Source organism: Argentina anserina, chromosome 7 (genome assembly GCF_933775445.1).
Source record: "Argentina anserina chromosome 7, drPotAnse1.1, whole genome shotgun sequence".
Lineage (NCBI taxonomy): Eukaryota > Viridiplantae > Streptophyta > Magnoliopsida > Rosales > Rosaceae > Argentina > Argentina anserina.
Window position 1 is genome coordinate 17,755,382 of NC_065878.1, and position 17,358 is coordinate 17,772,739.

Below are 17,358 nucleotides of genomic sequence, written 5' to 3' on the forward strand. Positions count from 1 at the left end.
TGAGATTTATGGAAGAAAACAAACTCAACATAGCCTAGTTCCCACGGCTCAAGTAATACTGAAAAATTGTTCCTTCAATTTGTGAAATAGGGTACGTGCTCCTTCCCCATTATGGAGCAAGGAATATACAATGGCAAAAACTTGTTCTTGTTTCATTTGTTACTAGTTTTGAGGCCGAAACTGAGAATTTAGAGTTTTTGTAGACATCTGAAAGATGACATAATTATATGAAATTATTACAACGTGCTAAGGATCAATTATAACTTTGGTACGGAAGATCTAGCACGGATAGTAAGGCTGGAAACTTCAACTTGTGCCTGATGAAGGCTTTCCTGGTGAGATTCATCCTTAGGGATATATGTGAAAGCTGTAATTAAGCTAGGAGGTTCGGTTTGGCGAAGCAATTCCCCTTTCGCACTGTTATGTTTAGTATCAAGACCTTTCAGGAAATGGTGAACTCGCTCAAGCTCCTTCTCACGTTGGTACCAAACAATATCCTCCTGATTTTTGATCAGGCAAGGACGTTTCATATCAATCTCAGCCCAAATATTTCTTAGTTTGGTGAAATATTGCGCCACCGGTTGCCCATCCTGTTGCATCGCCAAGGCGGTGCACATTAACTCATGAACCTGTATGAAATCAGAGTCATTAGTATATAAGCCTTCAAGTGTCAGCCATATTGCCTGCGCAATGTCACATGCCTCCACCAGATCAATTATCTCATCATTCATAGCTTTCCACAAGACGGACATCACAAAACCATCATCATCGTCCCACTTAGTGTAGGCAATAATATCATCTTTGCTAGGAGCATGGGTGGCTCCGGTTACATGCCCAATCTTGTGCATACCTCGAAGATGAGCCGCCATAAGTCTCTTCCATTTACGGAAATTAGTTCCATTAAGTTTAGTACCCCCAAAGGACCCACTGTCAGAACTCTTGACAGATACTTCAAATTTCGGAACATCAGCTTCGTCTCCAGAACCCATTGAAAGAAATGAATTAAAAAAAATCAGGAATTATACAGCGGAAGTACCCAAAAAAAGGTATAAATCGGTCTTGGGTGCACATGCACTGTCAGTGAACCTACACTGACACAAGACAACCAATTCTGGGCTGGGTTGGAACCGGGCCGGGTCTGTTCCGGGTCGGGTCTGATCCGGGTCGGGTCAAAAATGCGGGCCGGGTCGGATGCAGGCCGGGTCGGATGCGGATGCGGGCCGGGTCGGATTCGGATGCGGGCCGGGTCAAAAGAATGCAGTTTCAGAGACGACGATTTTCAGCGGCGGAGCTTGGGAGCTTGCGGCGGAGCTGTTCTACTCGCAGTGGTGCGACGTGCTTGAGGCGATCGTCGAGCTCTGGGAGGCGAAGTCGGAAGTGAATACAAGCGGTCGAAACCCGACGGACGAGAGTATCGGATCGGCGAGGAGAGCTTGAAGGCACTGTTCGCCGGGTGAATCAAGCAGTGGATCGTCGGCGGCGAGGTGCAGCGGAGTCTGGCGAGGAGGTAGCGAGTCCGCCGGAACGTGATGTCGCGATTCCAGGTATATGTGGGGGAGAAGCTTGCCGGGTCGGGTATGTCACGACCCGGGTAAGTTCCGAGCTGGGAAAGGAGGTGCGTCACGGTATGTCACGGCCCGAGTCCCTGTGTATCACCCTGGACGTGGATCTCAAGGAGGTCGTCAGCTCCGGTGGATGATTTTTTTCTTGAGGAGCTGAAAAAACAGAAGCTCCGAGCTAGCTGCTGGAGAAAGGAAAGGAAAAATTCCCAGAAAAACAGAGCAAGATGCTCTGATACCATGTTAAACAGTGACAAGTGTGGCCCGTTGACCAACTGTACCGATATTGTCCCAACTTAGCCACCTCACAGGTGTTGGGTTTTAATCACAAAAGGCCTCGGTACAATTGGTTATTATCCACCCACTTATAAGCTTTATTTTCTTTGTCACTTCTTAGATGTGGGATCTCTCCTCTCCAACATGCCCCCTCACGTGTAACCTAATTTTTAGGTCTGCACGTGACAGATTAACATCCCACATACTGGGATGAAAGAAACTAAGGTCCAGTAACCAACGACACTTAGTGGCAATCCAATCGGAAATCCTCCGATGTCATGACAAAATGGCACCCAACTCGGGCCCACGAAAGATTGGAGGCGCGACTGGAGAGGGACCCGCTCTGATACCAACTGAACTTATATTACACTATCTTGCTTGAATTACATGCAACAATCATATCTATTTATACATGTATAAAGATTGCTCTACTCCTCTTGGTGCTCCACTCCTCTTGGTGCTCCACTACCGTTAGTGCTCATAATAATTATATGAAATTATTACAACGTGCTAAGGATCAATTATAACTTTGGTCTTTGTAGAATTCCACACAATATAACTGTCTAAATTACCTTATTCACTACCATATGATACAATTCGATCAACTAAAGTACATGCATATGCAAATATGTAGATCGACTTGACAAGAACTACTGATATATTCAACGATAATCTTTAAGTACAGTTCTTTCAGATAATCAATATAAATCTCTGATGGTAAACGTTTGCTTCTGAGCTCACTCATAAATGCCCAAGAGAAGAAGCTATGGTTCATTGCAGATGTCACATGGAATTTTACAGGGGGTCAAAGTAAATTGATATCGGATGATCAATTAGGCAAAAGCCCTTTGGGGATGATGACATCCCCAATGTTGTTATGCCATGGGTCAGCCAAGTGAGTAGCCAAATTCTCCAAAGGTCCGGTGCCGGGGTACGCCGTTTGTTGCACTACGAATCCCACAAAAGCCAACAATGCAAGCCGACCTACACAATTCCACCAGATTAATACTTTGATAATGTGATAAGAGAACGTTATCAATACATAGTTTTACGCTAGGAATTCTAGCTCATCAAATTTAATTAGTAAAGCACTAACCATTTTTGATCTCCTTGACTTTGTATTCCTCGAACTTCTTAGGGTCCTTGGAGTAACCCAAGGGGTCAAAAGCTCCACCGGGGTACTTCTTCTTCTCCGTGTCCTTTTCCATGCTGCGTTGATGCTCTACGAAAGCAATGGAGAGGAACTCGATGACCAAAATTGTAGGCAAAGTCCCCCATGGAACTGGATTGCCAAGGTAAGTTGCTTGGCCTCCGGGAACTGCAGCCCATTCTTGTGCCTTTACCCAGTTTCCTAATCCTAATGCTTCTGGTACTAGAATCCCTGGCTGCATCAGAATAATTGTTTGCAAGTACTTAATTGATTATCACTTGAAATCAAAGCAATATTTGCTCAAACACAGTACATTCAATTTCTAACATGCACTAAAGTGTTTTCCGGACACTTACAACAGCAAGCATAGCCCATCTGCAGTGAATGAGTTCAGACTCCTTGAACCTTTCTAAGTTCTCTGGCACTTCTCCTAGTCTAAGCGGGTCAAATCCAAAGTCACTGAAACCCACAATCACCAAACCCAATGTCATCGATCTATTTTTAAAAATTCGAAAGGTAGGTAGTCTACGTACATATTTCCTTATCATATATGACAGATTTACCAAGCTATCACCTAAAATGCCCATCAAATGATGATGTAATAAATGCTTTTACTCAAATTATCCCAACTTTAAGCTTTTACGCTGTAATTAACATGTAATATGTGTAGTACTAATCAAAACATTCATGCATACCAATTGATGAACGAGTTTGGTAAACAAAATTTGTGACGGTGATCATGAAGTTACATACCCTGGAGCGGATCCATCAAGGTAAGGAGGCCGGGGCTGGCCGGGCATCCACTCGGCTGACATGGAGAACCTGGAGGTGGCATTGGCACCAACACTAGGGAGCTGGACGGCGGTGGCGAATTTAGACTTGGAAGAAGATAGGACTGAAGGGAAGGCTGTGGTGGCAATGCCACAGCTCATCAAAGTGTTGGAAGCCATTTTGATTGATATAATCAACTCGTGCTCTGCAAGGTTTCTGTTGTGGCCAAAGAGACTTAGATGGGTTATTGAGTATGGAAACTGGGAAGGAATGGCAGGGAATACTAGTAGTGCTTCAAGTATCTGCAAGTGGGATATAGGCGAATCCAAATATGAATTGTAATTGGCTAATGTTCCTTGCTTGTGCTCTCTTATTGGACCACGTGGGTTTTTCCAATCCAAATTTGTGGCTATGTAGGGAATGTGGAGCTGATAGGTGAAATCTAATCTGCGTGGTGGAGGTTGTGTTTTAAGAGGAGGAAAATCTCACCCACTAGTTCTACTCTAGTTGTGAGAGAAAAATGAATGTTGTGAATTTCTTAGACAGATTGAGCTTAAGTCTCAAATGGAATGCATGCATGTGTACGCCCTATCTAAGGGAAAATCATCTAGTTCTTATCCATCAAGATGATAAGAGTTTCCTCCCAAAACAACAAAGTCTAAGATATATAAACATACCAATAGGTTTACGAATCAAAGTACCTCGAGATTGTTAACATCCGAGTAGTCTAGTTAGAGTACTAATTACTATGAATCGATATCATCTTCGTGACGTATTTAAACAATTCAACAATATAGTCGGGCAAACTAGCACAACGAGTAACATGGATTACTCATCGTGAAAACTAAATGAAACATTTGCTAAACACGTTAACTACAAATTTGATCTTGGTCACGATCAATCTTGCTAAGCTTCACAACATTCACAAAATCAAACGGTCAACCACAATTTTCAGAAAGAAGTCTCCACTTCACGTGTCAGATTTCTACTCGATGAGCTAGCTTAGACCCTCGCTCGCACACGATCATACTCTCTTTTACCCGCTAAACCCACACAGCTCGTCTCCCACTGCCACTCATTCTTCTTTCTTCTTCTTCCTCAAATCCCATCACTAAATATTAATCCAATCACGCCGTTAAATCCAAACCGACGAACCGTTCCCACTCAACTACCGATAACTAACTAACCGCCAAACTTTCCGTTACTAATGGCGACGGCTGCGTTAACTCTCAAGCCGCCGTGCGTGCTGCGACGGCCGCGGGCGGTTCAAACGACGCCGTACAAGACGAAGCGAGCAATAAAGGCGCGAGCTTTGGGGGATTTCGGGCACTTCGGGCAGGCGGTCAGCAAAGACGTGGAGTTTTTGAAACGGAAAATCGGCGGAGGAGTTGATTGGGCGAACAAGGCTCTTCGGATTCCGGAGGTCTTCAAAGCCATCGACGCCGTCGTTTGGCTTCGGAACCTCGAAGAGCCCTACGCGCCTCCTTTACCAGAGGCGCGTTGGCCGCAACCTTCCTATCCAGGTTTTACTTTACATTTAGTGCATAGCTGTTAAGACTTAAGAGTTTGAAGTAATGTGAAGCTTTTTGTTACTGTGTGGGGGTTAAAGTTTATTACTTTGATATGGCTGCGATTTTTACTAGCGGAGAGGAGTAAATGTGGGAATTAAAGATGTGAAATTTATGTGATTGCAATGTTATTGTACTGAGTAATTGTTTAGTGATGTCATTTTATGACGACATTGCTGTCGAATTGGTTTCGGAGCTTGAGGGATAGATTGGTCAGGTTTTGTTATGGTCCGTTTGCATCTTGTTCGAATAAGTAGGAGAGGACTTGGGGAAGTAATTGTGTACTGATGTAATGTTTTGATAGTGACATTTGACAAAGAAATTCAATTGGAGTGGGGTTTGCCAATGTACTGCTGTAATGATATACTTCGCGCTTCGTGTGATCATGAAGCTTAAAGTTTGGTAATCGATTGAGAATGTACATTTTTGGAGGATACAATTTTGTGGAAAACCATCCTGACTGATTAAAATTGGGTTTGCTGCTATGGATGTGTACTTGCATGTTTTTTCTTTTTTTCTTTTCATGTGTAGGTTATATTATTTTTCAAATTGCTTACCCCTGTTCTTTAGCGGAAATTGATCTTGGGATCCACGTTGACAGAATTCACCGGTGTCAATCTATTCGTGGCAGATCTTAAAGCATTAGAGGCATATGCTCTATACTTTTATTATCTTTCTAAGAAGTCTATGATCCACAGAGTGTTGCTGATTATTTCAGATGCAGGCCTCATGTAGTCACCCTTAGACTTCTTGAGGTAGGGAATGGATGGTTAATACATAGAAATTTGAAAATATATATAGTCTACTATATATATTTTTGAATGCATCCACACTGATTCACTTGATTTTTTACTGAAGGTAGTTTCCTCCTTTGCTTCAGCTGCATTCAGAATTCGGACATCTGGGATAAAAAAATATTTACAACCAAGTTCTGGACTTCTGGTGATGATTATGAAAGCTTATCACAACATAGTTTCGGAACGGTGTTAAAAGAAACTATGCTAAACCTGGGTCCCACTTTTATCAAAGGTGTGGAAGCCTACTTGTTGATGTTTGATTTTTGGCACTAAGCTTACATTTTATATATTTTCTTTTTTGTTCATTTGAAATAAAATGTAGCGCACTTGTTTTACGTGTCTTGTTAAATTCTTCAGTGGACTTCCATAGATTACATCTATGCGTAACGTGTCATTGCTTCTTGATGCAGCTGGTCATCCCTTTCCACCAGACCGGACATTATTGGTGCTGAAATTTCCTAGGTTAGTAAAGAGTTCTAGTTTCTCTCCTGGGAGTGGGGGGTGGGTCTCAATGTATTATCTGTTGGCTATGAGTTTACATGCCGCAGGATCTATGAACAGTGTCAAGTGTATTCATATAATTATTACATTCATCTGCAAAGTAACTATTGATTAACTTTGTATCTGCCATTAACGTCCTCCTATATCAGTAAAAAAGATTATTAGAAAAATATTTTAATGCCTTTATTAGTATCTTAAGCTGCAATGCATGCGGATTTTCGATTGTGTATCTTGTGTGTTCTGGCATCCATATGTAACTAGCTTCAACAATTGAAATATATTATGGCTTTACTAAGTGATTTTCTTTCCTTGGTGCGAAACTTTTCTACAAGTTATTATAGTCACGGCTCACACATGTTTTCACGTTTCAGTATCCACATACTACTGATTAACCTGCTAGATTTTTTTTGTTCTTCTTTTTTCATCCCTTTTCTTTTATGGTTGCAGCCATTGTCTGAGCTGCATGATCAAATCCCTCCATTTTCCAGGAATGTGGCAATGAAAATTATCGAAGAAGAACTAGGATCTCCTGTTGAGTCACTCTATAGCTACATTTCTGAGAAACCTGAGGCAGCGGCATCTTTTGGTCAGGTGGCTGAAGTATTAGACATGCATATGTACATTTTTTTGTAGAACTTCTTAGATTTTATTTCTTATTTGGTTGATGCTTTACACATTCTAGGTCTACCGTGCTCGTACACATGATGGACTGGATGTTGCTGTTATAATTCAACGTCCTAACTTGCGACATATTGTAGTGCGCGATATATACATTCTTCGCCTGGGGGTTTGTATTGCAATCCAGTTATCTTTTGTTTGCCAATTTCCCGTATATGTTTTCTATTTCATGCTAATGCTTAGTTGTATTCAACTGTTTCAGCTTGGACTATTGCAAAAAATAGCAAAGAGAAAAGGTGATCTCCGCCTATATGCTGATGAGCTTGGGAAAGGTTTTGTTGGAGAACTGGATTATACTTTAGAAGCTGCAAATGCTTCTAAGTTTCTGGTACTAGTTGCACTTTTCATTTGTGATGTGCAACTTAAGTCACTCATGATTTTTAAAAAGTTTTAGATTCTGAAGCAAAGGAAATGAAAAAGAACCAACTTTGATGCAGCTTTTTTGAGAGTGAAAATTTACATCAGATTCCTATATTATCAGGGGCCTAGGTTATGCCTAAGTATGCTAAAGTAAAAGGCTACACTGCTGTCAATATTCATTATTAGAGGTTAGCAGTTAATTTGATATGTAGTATTGATGAATATGGGCTAAGAAAAGGAAGCATTAAGTTCAGCATGAGAGTGAACATATTTTAACAAACAAATGGTTCACTCATTTCCAACTGATGTATAGCCGTATGACAAAAACATCTTGCTGAACACCCCCCCAAAAAAAAACAAAGAAAGAAAAATAAAATAGATGTGTTATTTTCCCCTTCCAGTAATTGTTCGTCTCATGTACAGGAAGTTCATTCCTCCTATCCGTTCATGCGTGTGCCAAAAGTATTTAAAAGCTTAAGCGGAAAGAGAGTTCTGACTATGGAGTGGATTGTTGGTGAGAGTTCAACCGACTTATTGTCTGTATCTTCTGGAAGCTCAAAAGAGGATAGCTCCACATACACGGAGAGGCAAAGATTAGATTCCAAAAGGCGTCTTCTTGATCTGGTACGCACTTAAGAAGTGATTCTACATTACTCAGTTTTAGTTAGTTTCATAATCTTGATTGAAAGCCTATATGATAGCTTATAGGGGTATTCAGATCTAGTTTAATGCCTGAGGAAAAGGTGAATTTGCAATAATGTGTTTGTGGGAAAGGTCAGGAGGTTCTACGAGATAGAGTTTGTGTACAAAAGAGAATACAGTAATGAACTGTGAAAAACTGATGCTACTCATGCTAGCATGTGGGGAGATGAGATTCCTATATCCTTTTGTAAATAATTTGAAATCTGTAATCCTATGTACGTTTATTGTACTGAAAATGATGTTGGTATTGTGGTTTCTTGATTCAATGAATAAGTGACTTCATATGGTTCTGTTTGTACTGTAATAAACTATATTTTAGTTTCTTTTCTGATTTAACTATAGTTAGTTCTCAGGTTGATCACTAGCCCTCATATTTAGTTGATTGACTGATTCTTTTGCTTTTATAGGTCAGGATAGGGGTGGAGGCATGGCTAGTTCAGCTCCTTGAAACAGGATTATTGCATGCTGATCCACATCCTGGGAACCTACGTTACACGTCTTCAGGACAAATAGGGTACTTACTTTCTTTTGCAGAAAGATGTAAGATATATCTCCAGCTCTTGTTCACTTCTCATTGTGATTTCTATGTTAGATTGCTGGATTTTGGCCTGCTTTGCCAGATGGAAAAGAGGCATCAATATGCTATGCTCGCATCCATTGTCCACATTGTAAATGGTGATTGGGCATCACTTGTCCAATGTTTGACTGAAATGGATGTTGTAAGACCAGGGACTAATATTAGACGTGTAATAATGGTATTGTCTTGGCTTCTCTGGTTTCTGTCTCACTTGCTAAGTGTTATGTCACGTAGCAAGATCTTCTTATGAGAACAATGAGGCTGTGTATCTCAAGAAACTAACGATTTTAACTGAAAATATGTTTCAGGATCTGGAATATGAGTTGGGGGAGGTAGAATTTAGAGATGGAATTCCTGATGTGAAGTTCAGCAGGGTGAGAATCATTCTTTAGTAAAAAAAAAAAGTATATCTCTCTACAGATTGGTGCTCATCTAAGTGATTCTCATCTTAGGGATGTATGATGGTAGTAATATTTCTTGAGAACTTGGTAAAGACAATTTTTGGGGATCCTGATTGTTCCCTTGTTTTCTGAGTCCAGTTCTGCTAGTGAAAAGCCTCATGTTAGGCAACTAATCACCGCACCATTCTATATATTTCCTCTTGTAGGAATTTAAAATTAGCTTAAATGTTTGTTATTAAAATAATCTGATTGTAGTGATAATGCTAATGATCTTGCTAGAAACTCGTAAAAACATTGGTAACCTATAGGATTCTTCAGTACTATGGAACTCATTCTCAAAGAAAATAACAACATGGATCTGGTCTATTCTAACTATAATGCTAATTTTATATAATCCTGAGTGCTCTGTATACACTAGAAGCTGATTGTAATTGTACTTTGTCTGAAGGTTTTGGGTAAGATCTGGTCCCTAGCCTTCAAGTATCATTTTTGCATGCCACCCTACTACTCGCTTGTTCTACTTTCTCTTGCTTCCTTCGAAGGTAGTGTTCAATATCTTAAGGCACTGCATAAATTGTTTCAGATATTTCCGATCTTATACTTAGCTCTTGCTCAATGGGGCACATTGAACTATCTGATCTTATATAGTTGGGTTAAATTTACCTTCTACTTAGTTATCAACAGCCATTTACTGCAGTTGATTTTTTTTTCCCATTATATTTCCCAGGACTAGCCATTGCTGGAGATGGAAACTTTAAGACATTTGAGGCTGCATATCCTTATGTTGTTCGGAAGCTACTCACAGAAAACTCAGCAGAGGCAAGGAAAATTTTACATTCGGTATGAAGAACTATAACTAAGCACAACGTTATACTGCAATACTCTCTATACCACTTTGTACATCCCACACCCTAGATGACCCTTATGCTTTTCATGGCATTCATGGAAATGAAAATGATAGTGAATAATGTAACTTCTTAGCTTAGACTTGGGTGGTCTCATTTGAACAGTAAACTATGAAAAAATCCCTCTGAATCTCAAGTCCCAAGTTAATGAAGATTGTATGTTTTATTAATTGGAGGCATAGAAAATTTTTACAGGACAAAAGGGCCTTGGGAAATGCACCTTCTTCTTGTCATTGTGTTAATCATTCTCACTGTTTGATAACTAGCATGCCTCTGTTTATTCCACTGTAAACTTGATGTCTATCTAGTGAGTTTCCAATATCATTTTTTTCATTTTTGTATTTACTTGGTTCGTTTTCCAATTTCAGGTAGTTTTCAACAAAAAGGAGTTCCGGTGGCAGAGGCTTGCTCTTTTCTTAAAAGTAGGCGCAACTAGGTAAAATACCTTGTTACTAAAAGGCTGATCCTTTGTAATAGTCTCTGTTGATTTACTAGAAAACCTGGTAGACTTGCATCTTTCCCCTTATGGTAGATTATGTATGACTTCTGATTATTCAAAATTATTAAGCAGCTTGTTTAGAATAAAATGATTGTCTTCTTAATGGAAATGCCATGATATCCCTCATGTCATTCTTTGTAAAGTGAAAAAGGGCAATAGTTCATGCCACTTATAATTTTATTTGCAGGAAAGGTTTGAATGGGTGTTTAGTATTGAAACACGACACTTCCCATGATCATTTACCAAGAAGAGACAATGGTGAAATTGATGTTGCAAACTTGGTCTTGAAGCTTTTACCATCTAAAGATGGTGTTGTGCTGAGACGACTCTTGATCACTGCAGTAAGTATACTGAACATGCACTTAATTTTATTTAAATAAATCACTTTGCCAACCTCACATAGGAAACTCAGATCTCCTTGTCATCTACTTCATCCTATACATGTGTACTATCTCTATTTTATAATAAATATCGCCATACAGGTACTCTTTCTTGATCTTCCGTAACTTTTGTGTTGGGTGATGTTTTTCTTGTTCCCGGTTCGCCATTGTGATGGTTGACCTTTAGTACCAATTGTTCTGGTATTTGTGCTCAATATTTGGTGTTAGATGACTGATTGTTTTGTGCTTTTCTAAGTGATTTTGGATTTCGTATTGCCTGAGTGAAAATGAAAGTAGTCAAATACACGGATGTGAAACACGATGGTCTTGTCCATTATCACTGATATATCTTGAATTGCAAATATGAACAAATTCACTTGAATTCAACAGGATGGAGCTTCATTGACCCAAGCAATGGTATCCAAGGAAGCAAAGTTCTTCCGCCAGCAATTTTGCAGATTTGTTGCAGACATTTTGCATCAATGGATGCTTGAAGCTCTTTTGGGGGGCATTACAACAGTTCAGTGTAGCTCCTCTTTGAGAATGGCAAGTGGACCTGACAACAAAGAACTAGGTCCATCTGCCAGACTTTCCACTCCAATCTATGATTATCGTTCTGTCCTCCGAGATCGACGGCTCAAACTGATTTCTCCCACATACTGAACTCTACAAGGAAGAATCCTATATTGATGCTGAGGTTCTATTGGACTTCCTTTGTCATGTCTGTTGTGGCCTTATCTATGGCTTCTCATCGTGTTCTAATATCCTTCTCCGAAGCTTACCTGGGCCCGATTTCTTTTGCTCAGTATGCTATCCCCTGATACCTCATGTTCAACTCCCAGAGAAACCCTTTCAAAGACAAAGATCGAGTTGCTGAAACTTGAAGCAATACTGATGGATTTCAGAGGAAGATATGAGGGATTGTTCTTTTTGTTTCTGAATTGGATTAAGGCATCTAGGCCACCCCAATCCTCAGTGCTTGCATTGACAAAGGAATTGAAGACTATGCATAGGTTCTTGCAAGAAATGTGAGGAAAGAAGTGGATTAAGGATGGACATACAAGCTGTCAAAGTGTAAAAACTACTGAGGAATGTGTACATGTATAGGTTCTACCAAGTTCAAGTTAATCATCTGATTATGTAAAAGATGGACATCTCATTACTGTTGGTAGCAATACAGTCTTTACTTAGAAGTACATGAAAGATAGAGAAATTCATCGATCAGTTCGAGGTGTCATTTGTAATTAATCCTCAGATGAGTACATTAAGACACATTTATGCTGAGTTTGGGTAGGGGAAAATAAGGAGAAATTATTAAATTTCAGAAATTTGATATTTTTTATCTTGTTTGGGGTGAAATTTTAAGAAAAGTGCAAATGCTATGAAAAAAGATGAGGGGAATTTGAAACTTGCTTGTTTTTCCTGTTTTTTTTTTCTATGAAAAAAAAAGTATTATTCTTCAATTTTTAGTTTTTTTCTATGTAATTCTAATCACTTTTAAAATTCTAGAGAATAATATTCAAATAAAAAAAATTCTCAAGTAGAATTTTATATTTACTGAAAATAGAATTCCTATAAAAATAAAATCTTCATCCAATAAGACCATCGCCCGTGGGAGATCATTATATCAGACATTATAGCTGCCTTGTGTTCAATAACGTATCCAAAGAATGTGAGCAACAAGGGTAACATATTGATTAACACTTGGGATTAGTATCTTTCAAGTTTCAATAGCTCAAAAGTAAAGTTTGTTACTTCATCCAACCCAGTAACTCAGTAAAAAAACAGAGTCCCAATCTCTCACACATATAAATGACCAAGGTAAATACGACGACTCCTGATTAACACCTCGCGCCTTTCACATTCTCCTTCTTCTTCTTCTTCTTCTTCTCCGATCCCGATTCACCTGATCACTCCGACGCCAACGCCCGACATCCACCCGCCGCCATGAGCACTCCGTCACTCGCAGGGGTAAGTGAACCCCGCACCACCACTCAAAATCTCATATTTCTCTTCCGATTTCTGCAATTCAGTGTTGCCAATACGACGCCGTTTTTGGTTTCCTTTGTGGTTTGCAGGGCATGGGGGCCTTCTCTGGGTTCACTCGGCTATGCAAGGGCTTAGCTGTGGTCCTAATCGGAGGCCACATTGTCGTTCAGTTCCTCCCCGTCACCGTCACCTACCTCGCTCTCATTCCCGCCAGGTACCCTTGACTTTTTCCCCATTCCGTGTTGACCTCATTTGTCACTTCAATTTCGTATTTCCCATGTGGGATTTGTACATTTTGTGTGTAAAATTGCTTGGCTGATATAAAGATTGAAGCTTTGAAGTGTTTGCTTTATGGGGTTTGATCTGGTTTGAGTAGCATTGCCTTTAAAATCTGTTGCTTATGTGAATTAGTGATATGAAACAGTAATGTGATTAGAGTAGAGGTTTTCAATTGGTGGTATGATTTTATTAGCTGAGTTTTGCCCTGTGCTGAAAATATAACAATGAGATGCATTGTTTAACCCGATTTATGTGTATCGACATCGTCCTTTGTGGTAAGTCAGGACACACCAGAAATACTAGGCTTGAAACCAGAAAGCTTTAGGATTTGATTGTTGTATCACCATGCTTGTTATCCTAGTATACTCAGTGACTCGTTATGTTTTAGGTTTGTACCCTTCTTAACTTGAATGACTTGAATGTATTGCAAACTTCTGTGTTGTAGGACGATTCCTTTTGTCTGGAACCTCGTAACGTCCGGCTACATTGAACAATCAGTATTTGGGGTATGGGTTTCTGTTTCTATTAACAAATTCTTTGTGCCATAATCTCATTAACTGCTGGAGGCCTGGAGATACTCGTACCCTGCTCAGTTTCGTGTTTATTGTAACCGACTCTCACTCTTGTTTTAACAGGTTGTTGTAAGCACTCTCGGTCTTCTTTTTATTGGGAAGCTGCTTGAACCTGTTTGGGGTTCCAGGGAGTTCTTGAAGTTTATCTTTGTAGTTAATTTCCTGACTTCCATATGCATTTTCATCACTGCGATTGCACTGTACTACATTACAAGGAAGGAAACTTACCTGTAAGTACTAAAAAAAACCACCAGAGGAGATGATTATAGTTATTCAAATATCAGTGGCTCATATTTCAGTCCTTTTTCTTCTTTGAACTTGCTCAGGTCCTTATTTTATTTTATATTTTATTATATATATATATTTTTTGTTTTTTTATGTCCTTTACCTCAAGGTACCTATTGCATGTTAATGCAATTTCATCTGAGTCATTTTTTTCATTTGTGCTAGATATATGCCTCTTTCTGGCTTCCATGGAGTCCTTTCAGGTTTTCTGGTTGGCATTAAGCAAATGATACCTGACCAAGAGTTGCCTTTGATTAAAATGAAAGCTAAGGTGTGTACCGTGTAAAATTTACTTCTGATGGAAGCTTTCTGCTGGTTGATGAACAGTTGTAGAATTCTGATTTGGTTTTTGTTCCAAATATGTACAGTGGTTACCATCACTCTCACTATTGGTGTCCATTGCTATAAGCTTCTGGACAGCTGAGTCAGCAACATATCTTCCAATCTTGATATTTGGCACCTATATGAGCTGGATTTACCTTAGATACTGGCAGAGAAAACCAGAAACGAAACTCAAAGGTGATCCAAGTGAAGATTTTGCATTTTCATCATTCTTCCCTGAATTCTTAAGGTAAATATCATTGCCATTCGTTTGAACTCTTCCAATCAGAAGCTTTGATAATTGCATCTCTCAAGTGTTTCTTGTTAATTCTGCAGATCAGTCATTGATCCTGTTGCATCTATTTTCCATCGGATGCTTTGTGGAAGATCTGATGCCTCCAATGAATCCCAAGGTTACACAGTGGGAGGAACCACATTGCCTGGTTCTGACCCCATTGAGGCATCTAGAAGGAGGTACTGTTTCTGTTAGTCTCAGTGAACTGTACATTCTCGATTCATTTCCGTAGTTTAAAACTTCAAAGTTATGGATCTCCAACTTTGAAAGTTCACTGCCAGATGAGCTTAAGCAGTTAGATGGCAGTTTGCAAATAAAACTTGAAATAGATTACACCATTTTTTCCGCATGGCTTATTGGAAGCATCTAGCCATCTCCCTTAGATTCCTGACGTACCAAAAGCCTAAATAGAAGGGACCATTGAAGAACTTAAATATATGTACTTAGATAACAAGAACATAAATATATATATTTAAATAACCAGTGACAGAAATTTGTCCCTCCTCACTGCCTTTCTGGCTTCAATTCAGTTCATAAGATTGAGCAGTACTTAATTGGATGATTATATCAATTCACTTTTACTAGAAAGCCAATATAAAGTTTCATGTTATTGACTTATTGTCCATGGTTATTGTGTGTGCATTTGTTAAACTGGCTCTTGCAGGGAAAGAGGTGCACGAGCACTGGAAGAAAGATTGGCAGCTGAGAGGTTGGGTGCAGCAAAGAGTACGGAAGAGTTGGAAAGAGATGCCACTGAGAATGTATAATTGCTTGGACTACGATAATCTGTCAACAACCCAAATGTGCATCATCTGTTACGACTTAAGAGATTTTTGTTGTTCGAGGTAAAAGTTCTCTCTTTTTCGTTTTCTCTCTCTCCCTGAAGGATCCTTTTGCTATACTAAATATGGATATTGATTGGAACTTGCTCGTCATTTTGTCATGTTTGTACAAAAACTTTGGAATGGTGGCTTCAGTTGTAATTTAACAGACTATTATACTGTTCTATTTGAGATGCTTCCACAGAATGAGTTCAAGGCATAAATATATAGCTATATTATGACGGTTTTTTAAATCAATCTGTACAAAATAGATTAACGTAAGACCCTCAACCATCATTACAAAAGAGTTGGAATATGAGGCTTGCATAAATAGACTAGGAACATTGCAGTAATTTTCATGACATACAAGTCACGACCCCACTATATGGAAAACCGAACTCCTTTGTACTCGACAGAGAGGAAGGGTTTTCACACTTCATCCTCCCTGAGTTAGTCGCACTAGACTCGAATCAGTTTACCAAAAAAGACATACATGCAGGATGTCGAGGCAAATGATGCCAAACTGATCAACATTTGGAAGGAAACACAGTCACAAACTTGACTAGTGGTGGCATGAATTGATAATCGATAAGAAATCGCACAGTTTGTAAGATGAACCCCCGTACATAGTTCGTTTTCCACCTTCGATTGTGCCAATCCGAGTAAAAATGCTCTCACCTTCAGGAAAAGCGATACTCCAAGTTCTCCTCCACTTATCTGAGGACAAGGAACAATAGATACTGAAAGCTGAGACTAGAACAAAATTACATTTCTTTAACAACTCAACTGAAGAAGTGAAGAGTAGAAAATACTACCGTATATGGGTTGCTGTTCCTCCCTCTCCCGTATCTTCTTCGACGGCAGCATGGTTCCACTTCCACCACCAGATCAACAATAGGGGGTTATGTGCCTAGTGGGGTTGTCTTAGTTTTACTCCAGGGTGTACTAGTTGGCAAAAGCATGACTGGAGTTTCAAGAAGGAGAAGCCAAATCCCCTGCTTTTTGAGGTGAACGGAAATTTATACCGTCTTGCACGCCAACCCTTGGTGGTCTTGTTAAACATCCCACTTTCGAGGTATACAATAGCCATTCTGGTGAATCACGGTTCTGCCAGTTCCTCCATTTTACGAACTCGAGCAGGAACACTCTTTGTTCCCTGGGCCTCGTCTAAAGTTGTCTTACACTATCGTTGGTACCAAAATCTTGATCTCGAGCAGGTTACGATCATCGTCTAACAGTCATTGTGTGCTTTGACGTGAATGACAAGGAAAAGAAATGGAGAGAGATGACTTCCTTGTTTGGTGGCAAGGGTTTTCCCTTTGATGGGAGGGCTTTAGTATTGGACGTGAACGATTTATGCGTCTCATGTTTTCCTTTCGTGAGTGTGAGATATATGCGTCTCTGCTACATTCACTTGATGAAGGTAGTATATTGTCACATCCCGTTTTCGAGTGTCTATCGTGGGCGTCCACTGGTTGTATGAGCTTCATGCATAGGTGGGATTGCTCCAGGATCGGAGAGTGAAGCATATGTAGCTACCCTTCGTAGGGATTCAAGCAGGTTGACCCGGTTAAGTTTGGGGAACTTATCGATAGTCAAGGACTTAACGTTGAATAAAGGAGTAGGCCGCCCTACACAAACTGGTCGGGGTCTGGAGCCGATCCCCTTATGA

The 17,358-nt window shown here is 39.8% G+C and overlaps 4 protein-coding genes across 4 annotated transcripts in view; 3 read left to right on the top strand and 1 right to left on the bottom strand.

The window, feature by feature from the left end:
• The window catches only part of LOC126802605 (mitochondrial import inner membrane translocase subunit TIM14-1), a 258,334-nt gene that overhangs the window by 94,141 nt on the left and 146,835 nt on the right, over positions 1 to 17,358 (top strand). The window lies entirely within an intron of this gene.
• On the bottom strand, positions 2,476 to 4,011 carry LOC126802597 (chlorophyll a-b binding protein 6A, chloroplastic). Its single transcript, XM_050530242.1, has 4 exons — positions 3,739 to 4,011; positions 3,342 to 3,444; positions 2,932 to 3,220; positions 2,476 to 2,819 (listed from the first exon to the last, which is right to left on the bottom strand). Exons 1-4 carry the CDS (start codon positions 3,933 to 3,935, stop codon positions 2,665 to 2,667), a joined length of 744 nt encoding a protein of 247 aa, XP_050386199.1. The 5' UTR covers positions 3,936 to 4,011; the 3' UTR covers positions 2,476 to 2,664.
• Positions 4,953 to 12,458, top strand: LOC126802609 (uncharacterized). Its single transcript, XM_050530256.1, is given in 19 exon segments — positions 4,953 to 5,279; positions 5,926 to 6,000; positions 6,003 to 6,079; positions 6,183 to 6,257; positions 6,260 to 6,375; positions 6,532 to 6,583; positions 7,070 to 7,213; positions 7,305 to 7,409; positions 7,503 to 7,628; positions 8,084 to 8,284; positions 8,770 to 8,876; positions 8,955 to 9,117; positions 9,248 to 9,313; positions 9,789 to 9,882; positions 10,068 to 10,180; positions 10,614 to 10,681; positions 10,932 to 11,085; positions 11,515 to 11,767; positions 11,770 to 12,458. Coding segments are annotated over 19 exon segments (2,481 nt in total). The 5' UTR covers positions 4,953 to 4,963; the 3' UTR covers positions 11,946 to 12,458.
• Positions 12,990 to 15,871, top strand: LOC126802593 (rhomboid-like protein 19). Its single transcript, XM_050530237.1, has 8 exons — positions 12,990 to 13,095; positions 13,203 to 13,327; positions 13,838 to 13,898; positions 14,028 to 14,194; positions 14,415 to 14,520; positions 14,618 to 14,820; positions 14,907 to 15,044; positions 15,530 to 15,871. The coding sequence occupies exons 1-8, from the start codon at positions 13,072 to 13,074 to the stop codon at positions 15,630 to 15,632; spliced, it is 927 nt and encodes a 308-aa protein (XP_050386194.1). The 5' UTR covers positions 12,990 to 13,071; the 3' UTR covers positions 15,633 to 15,871.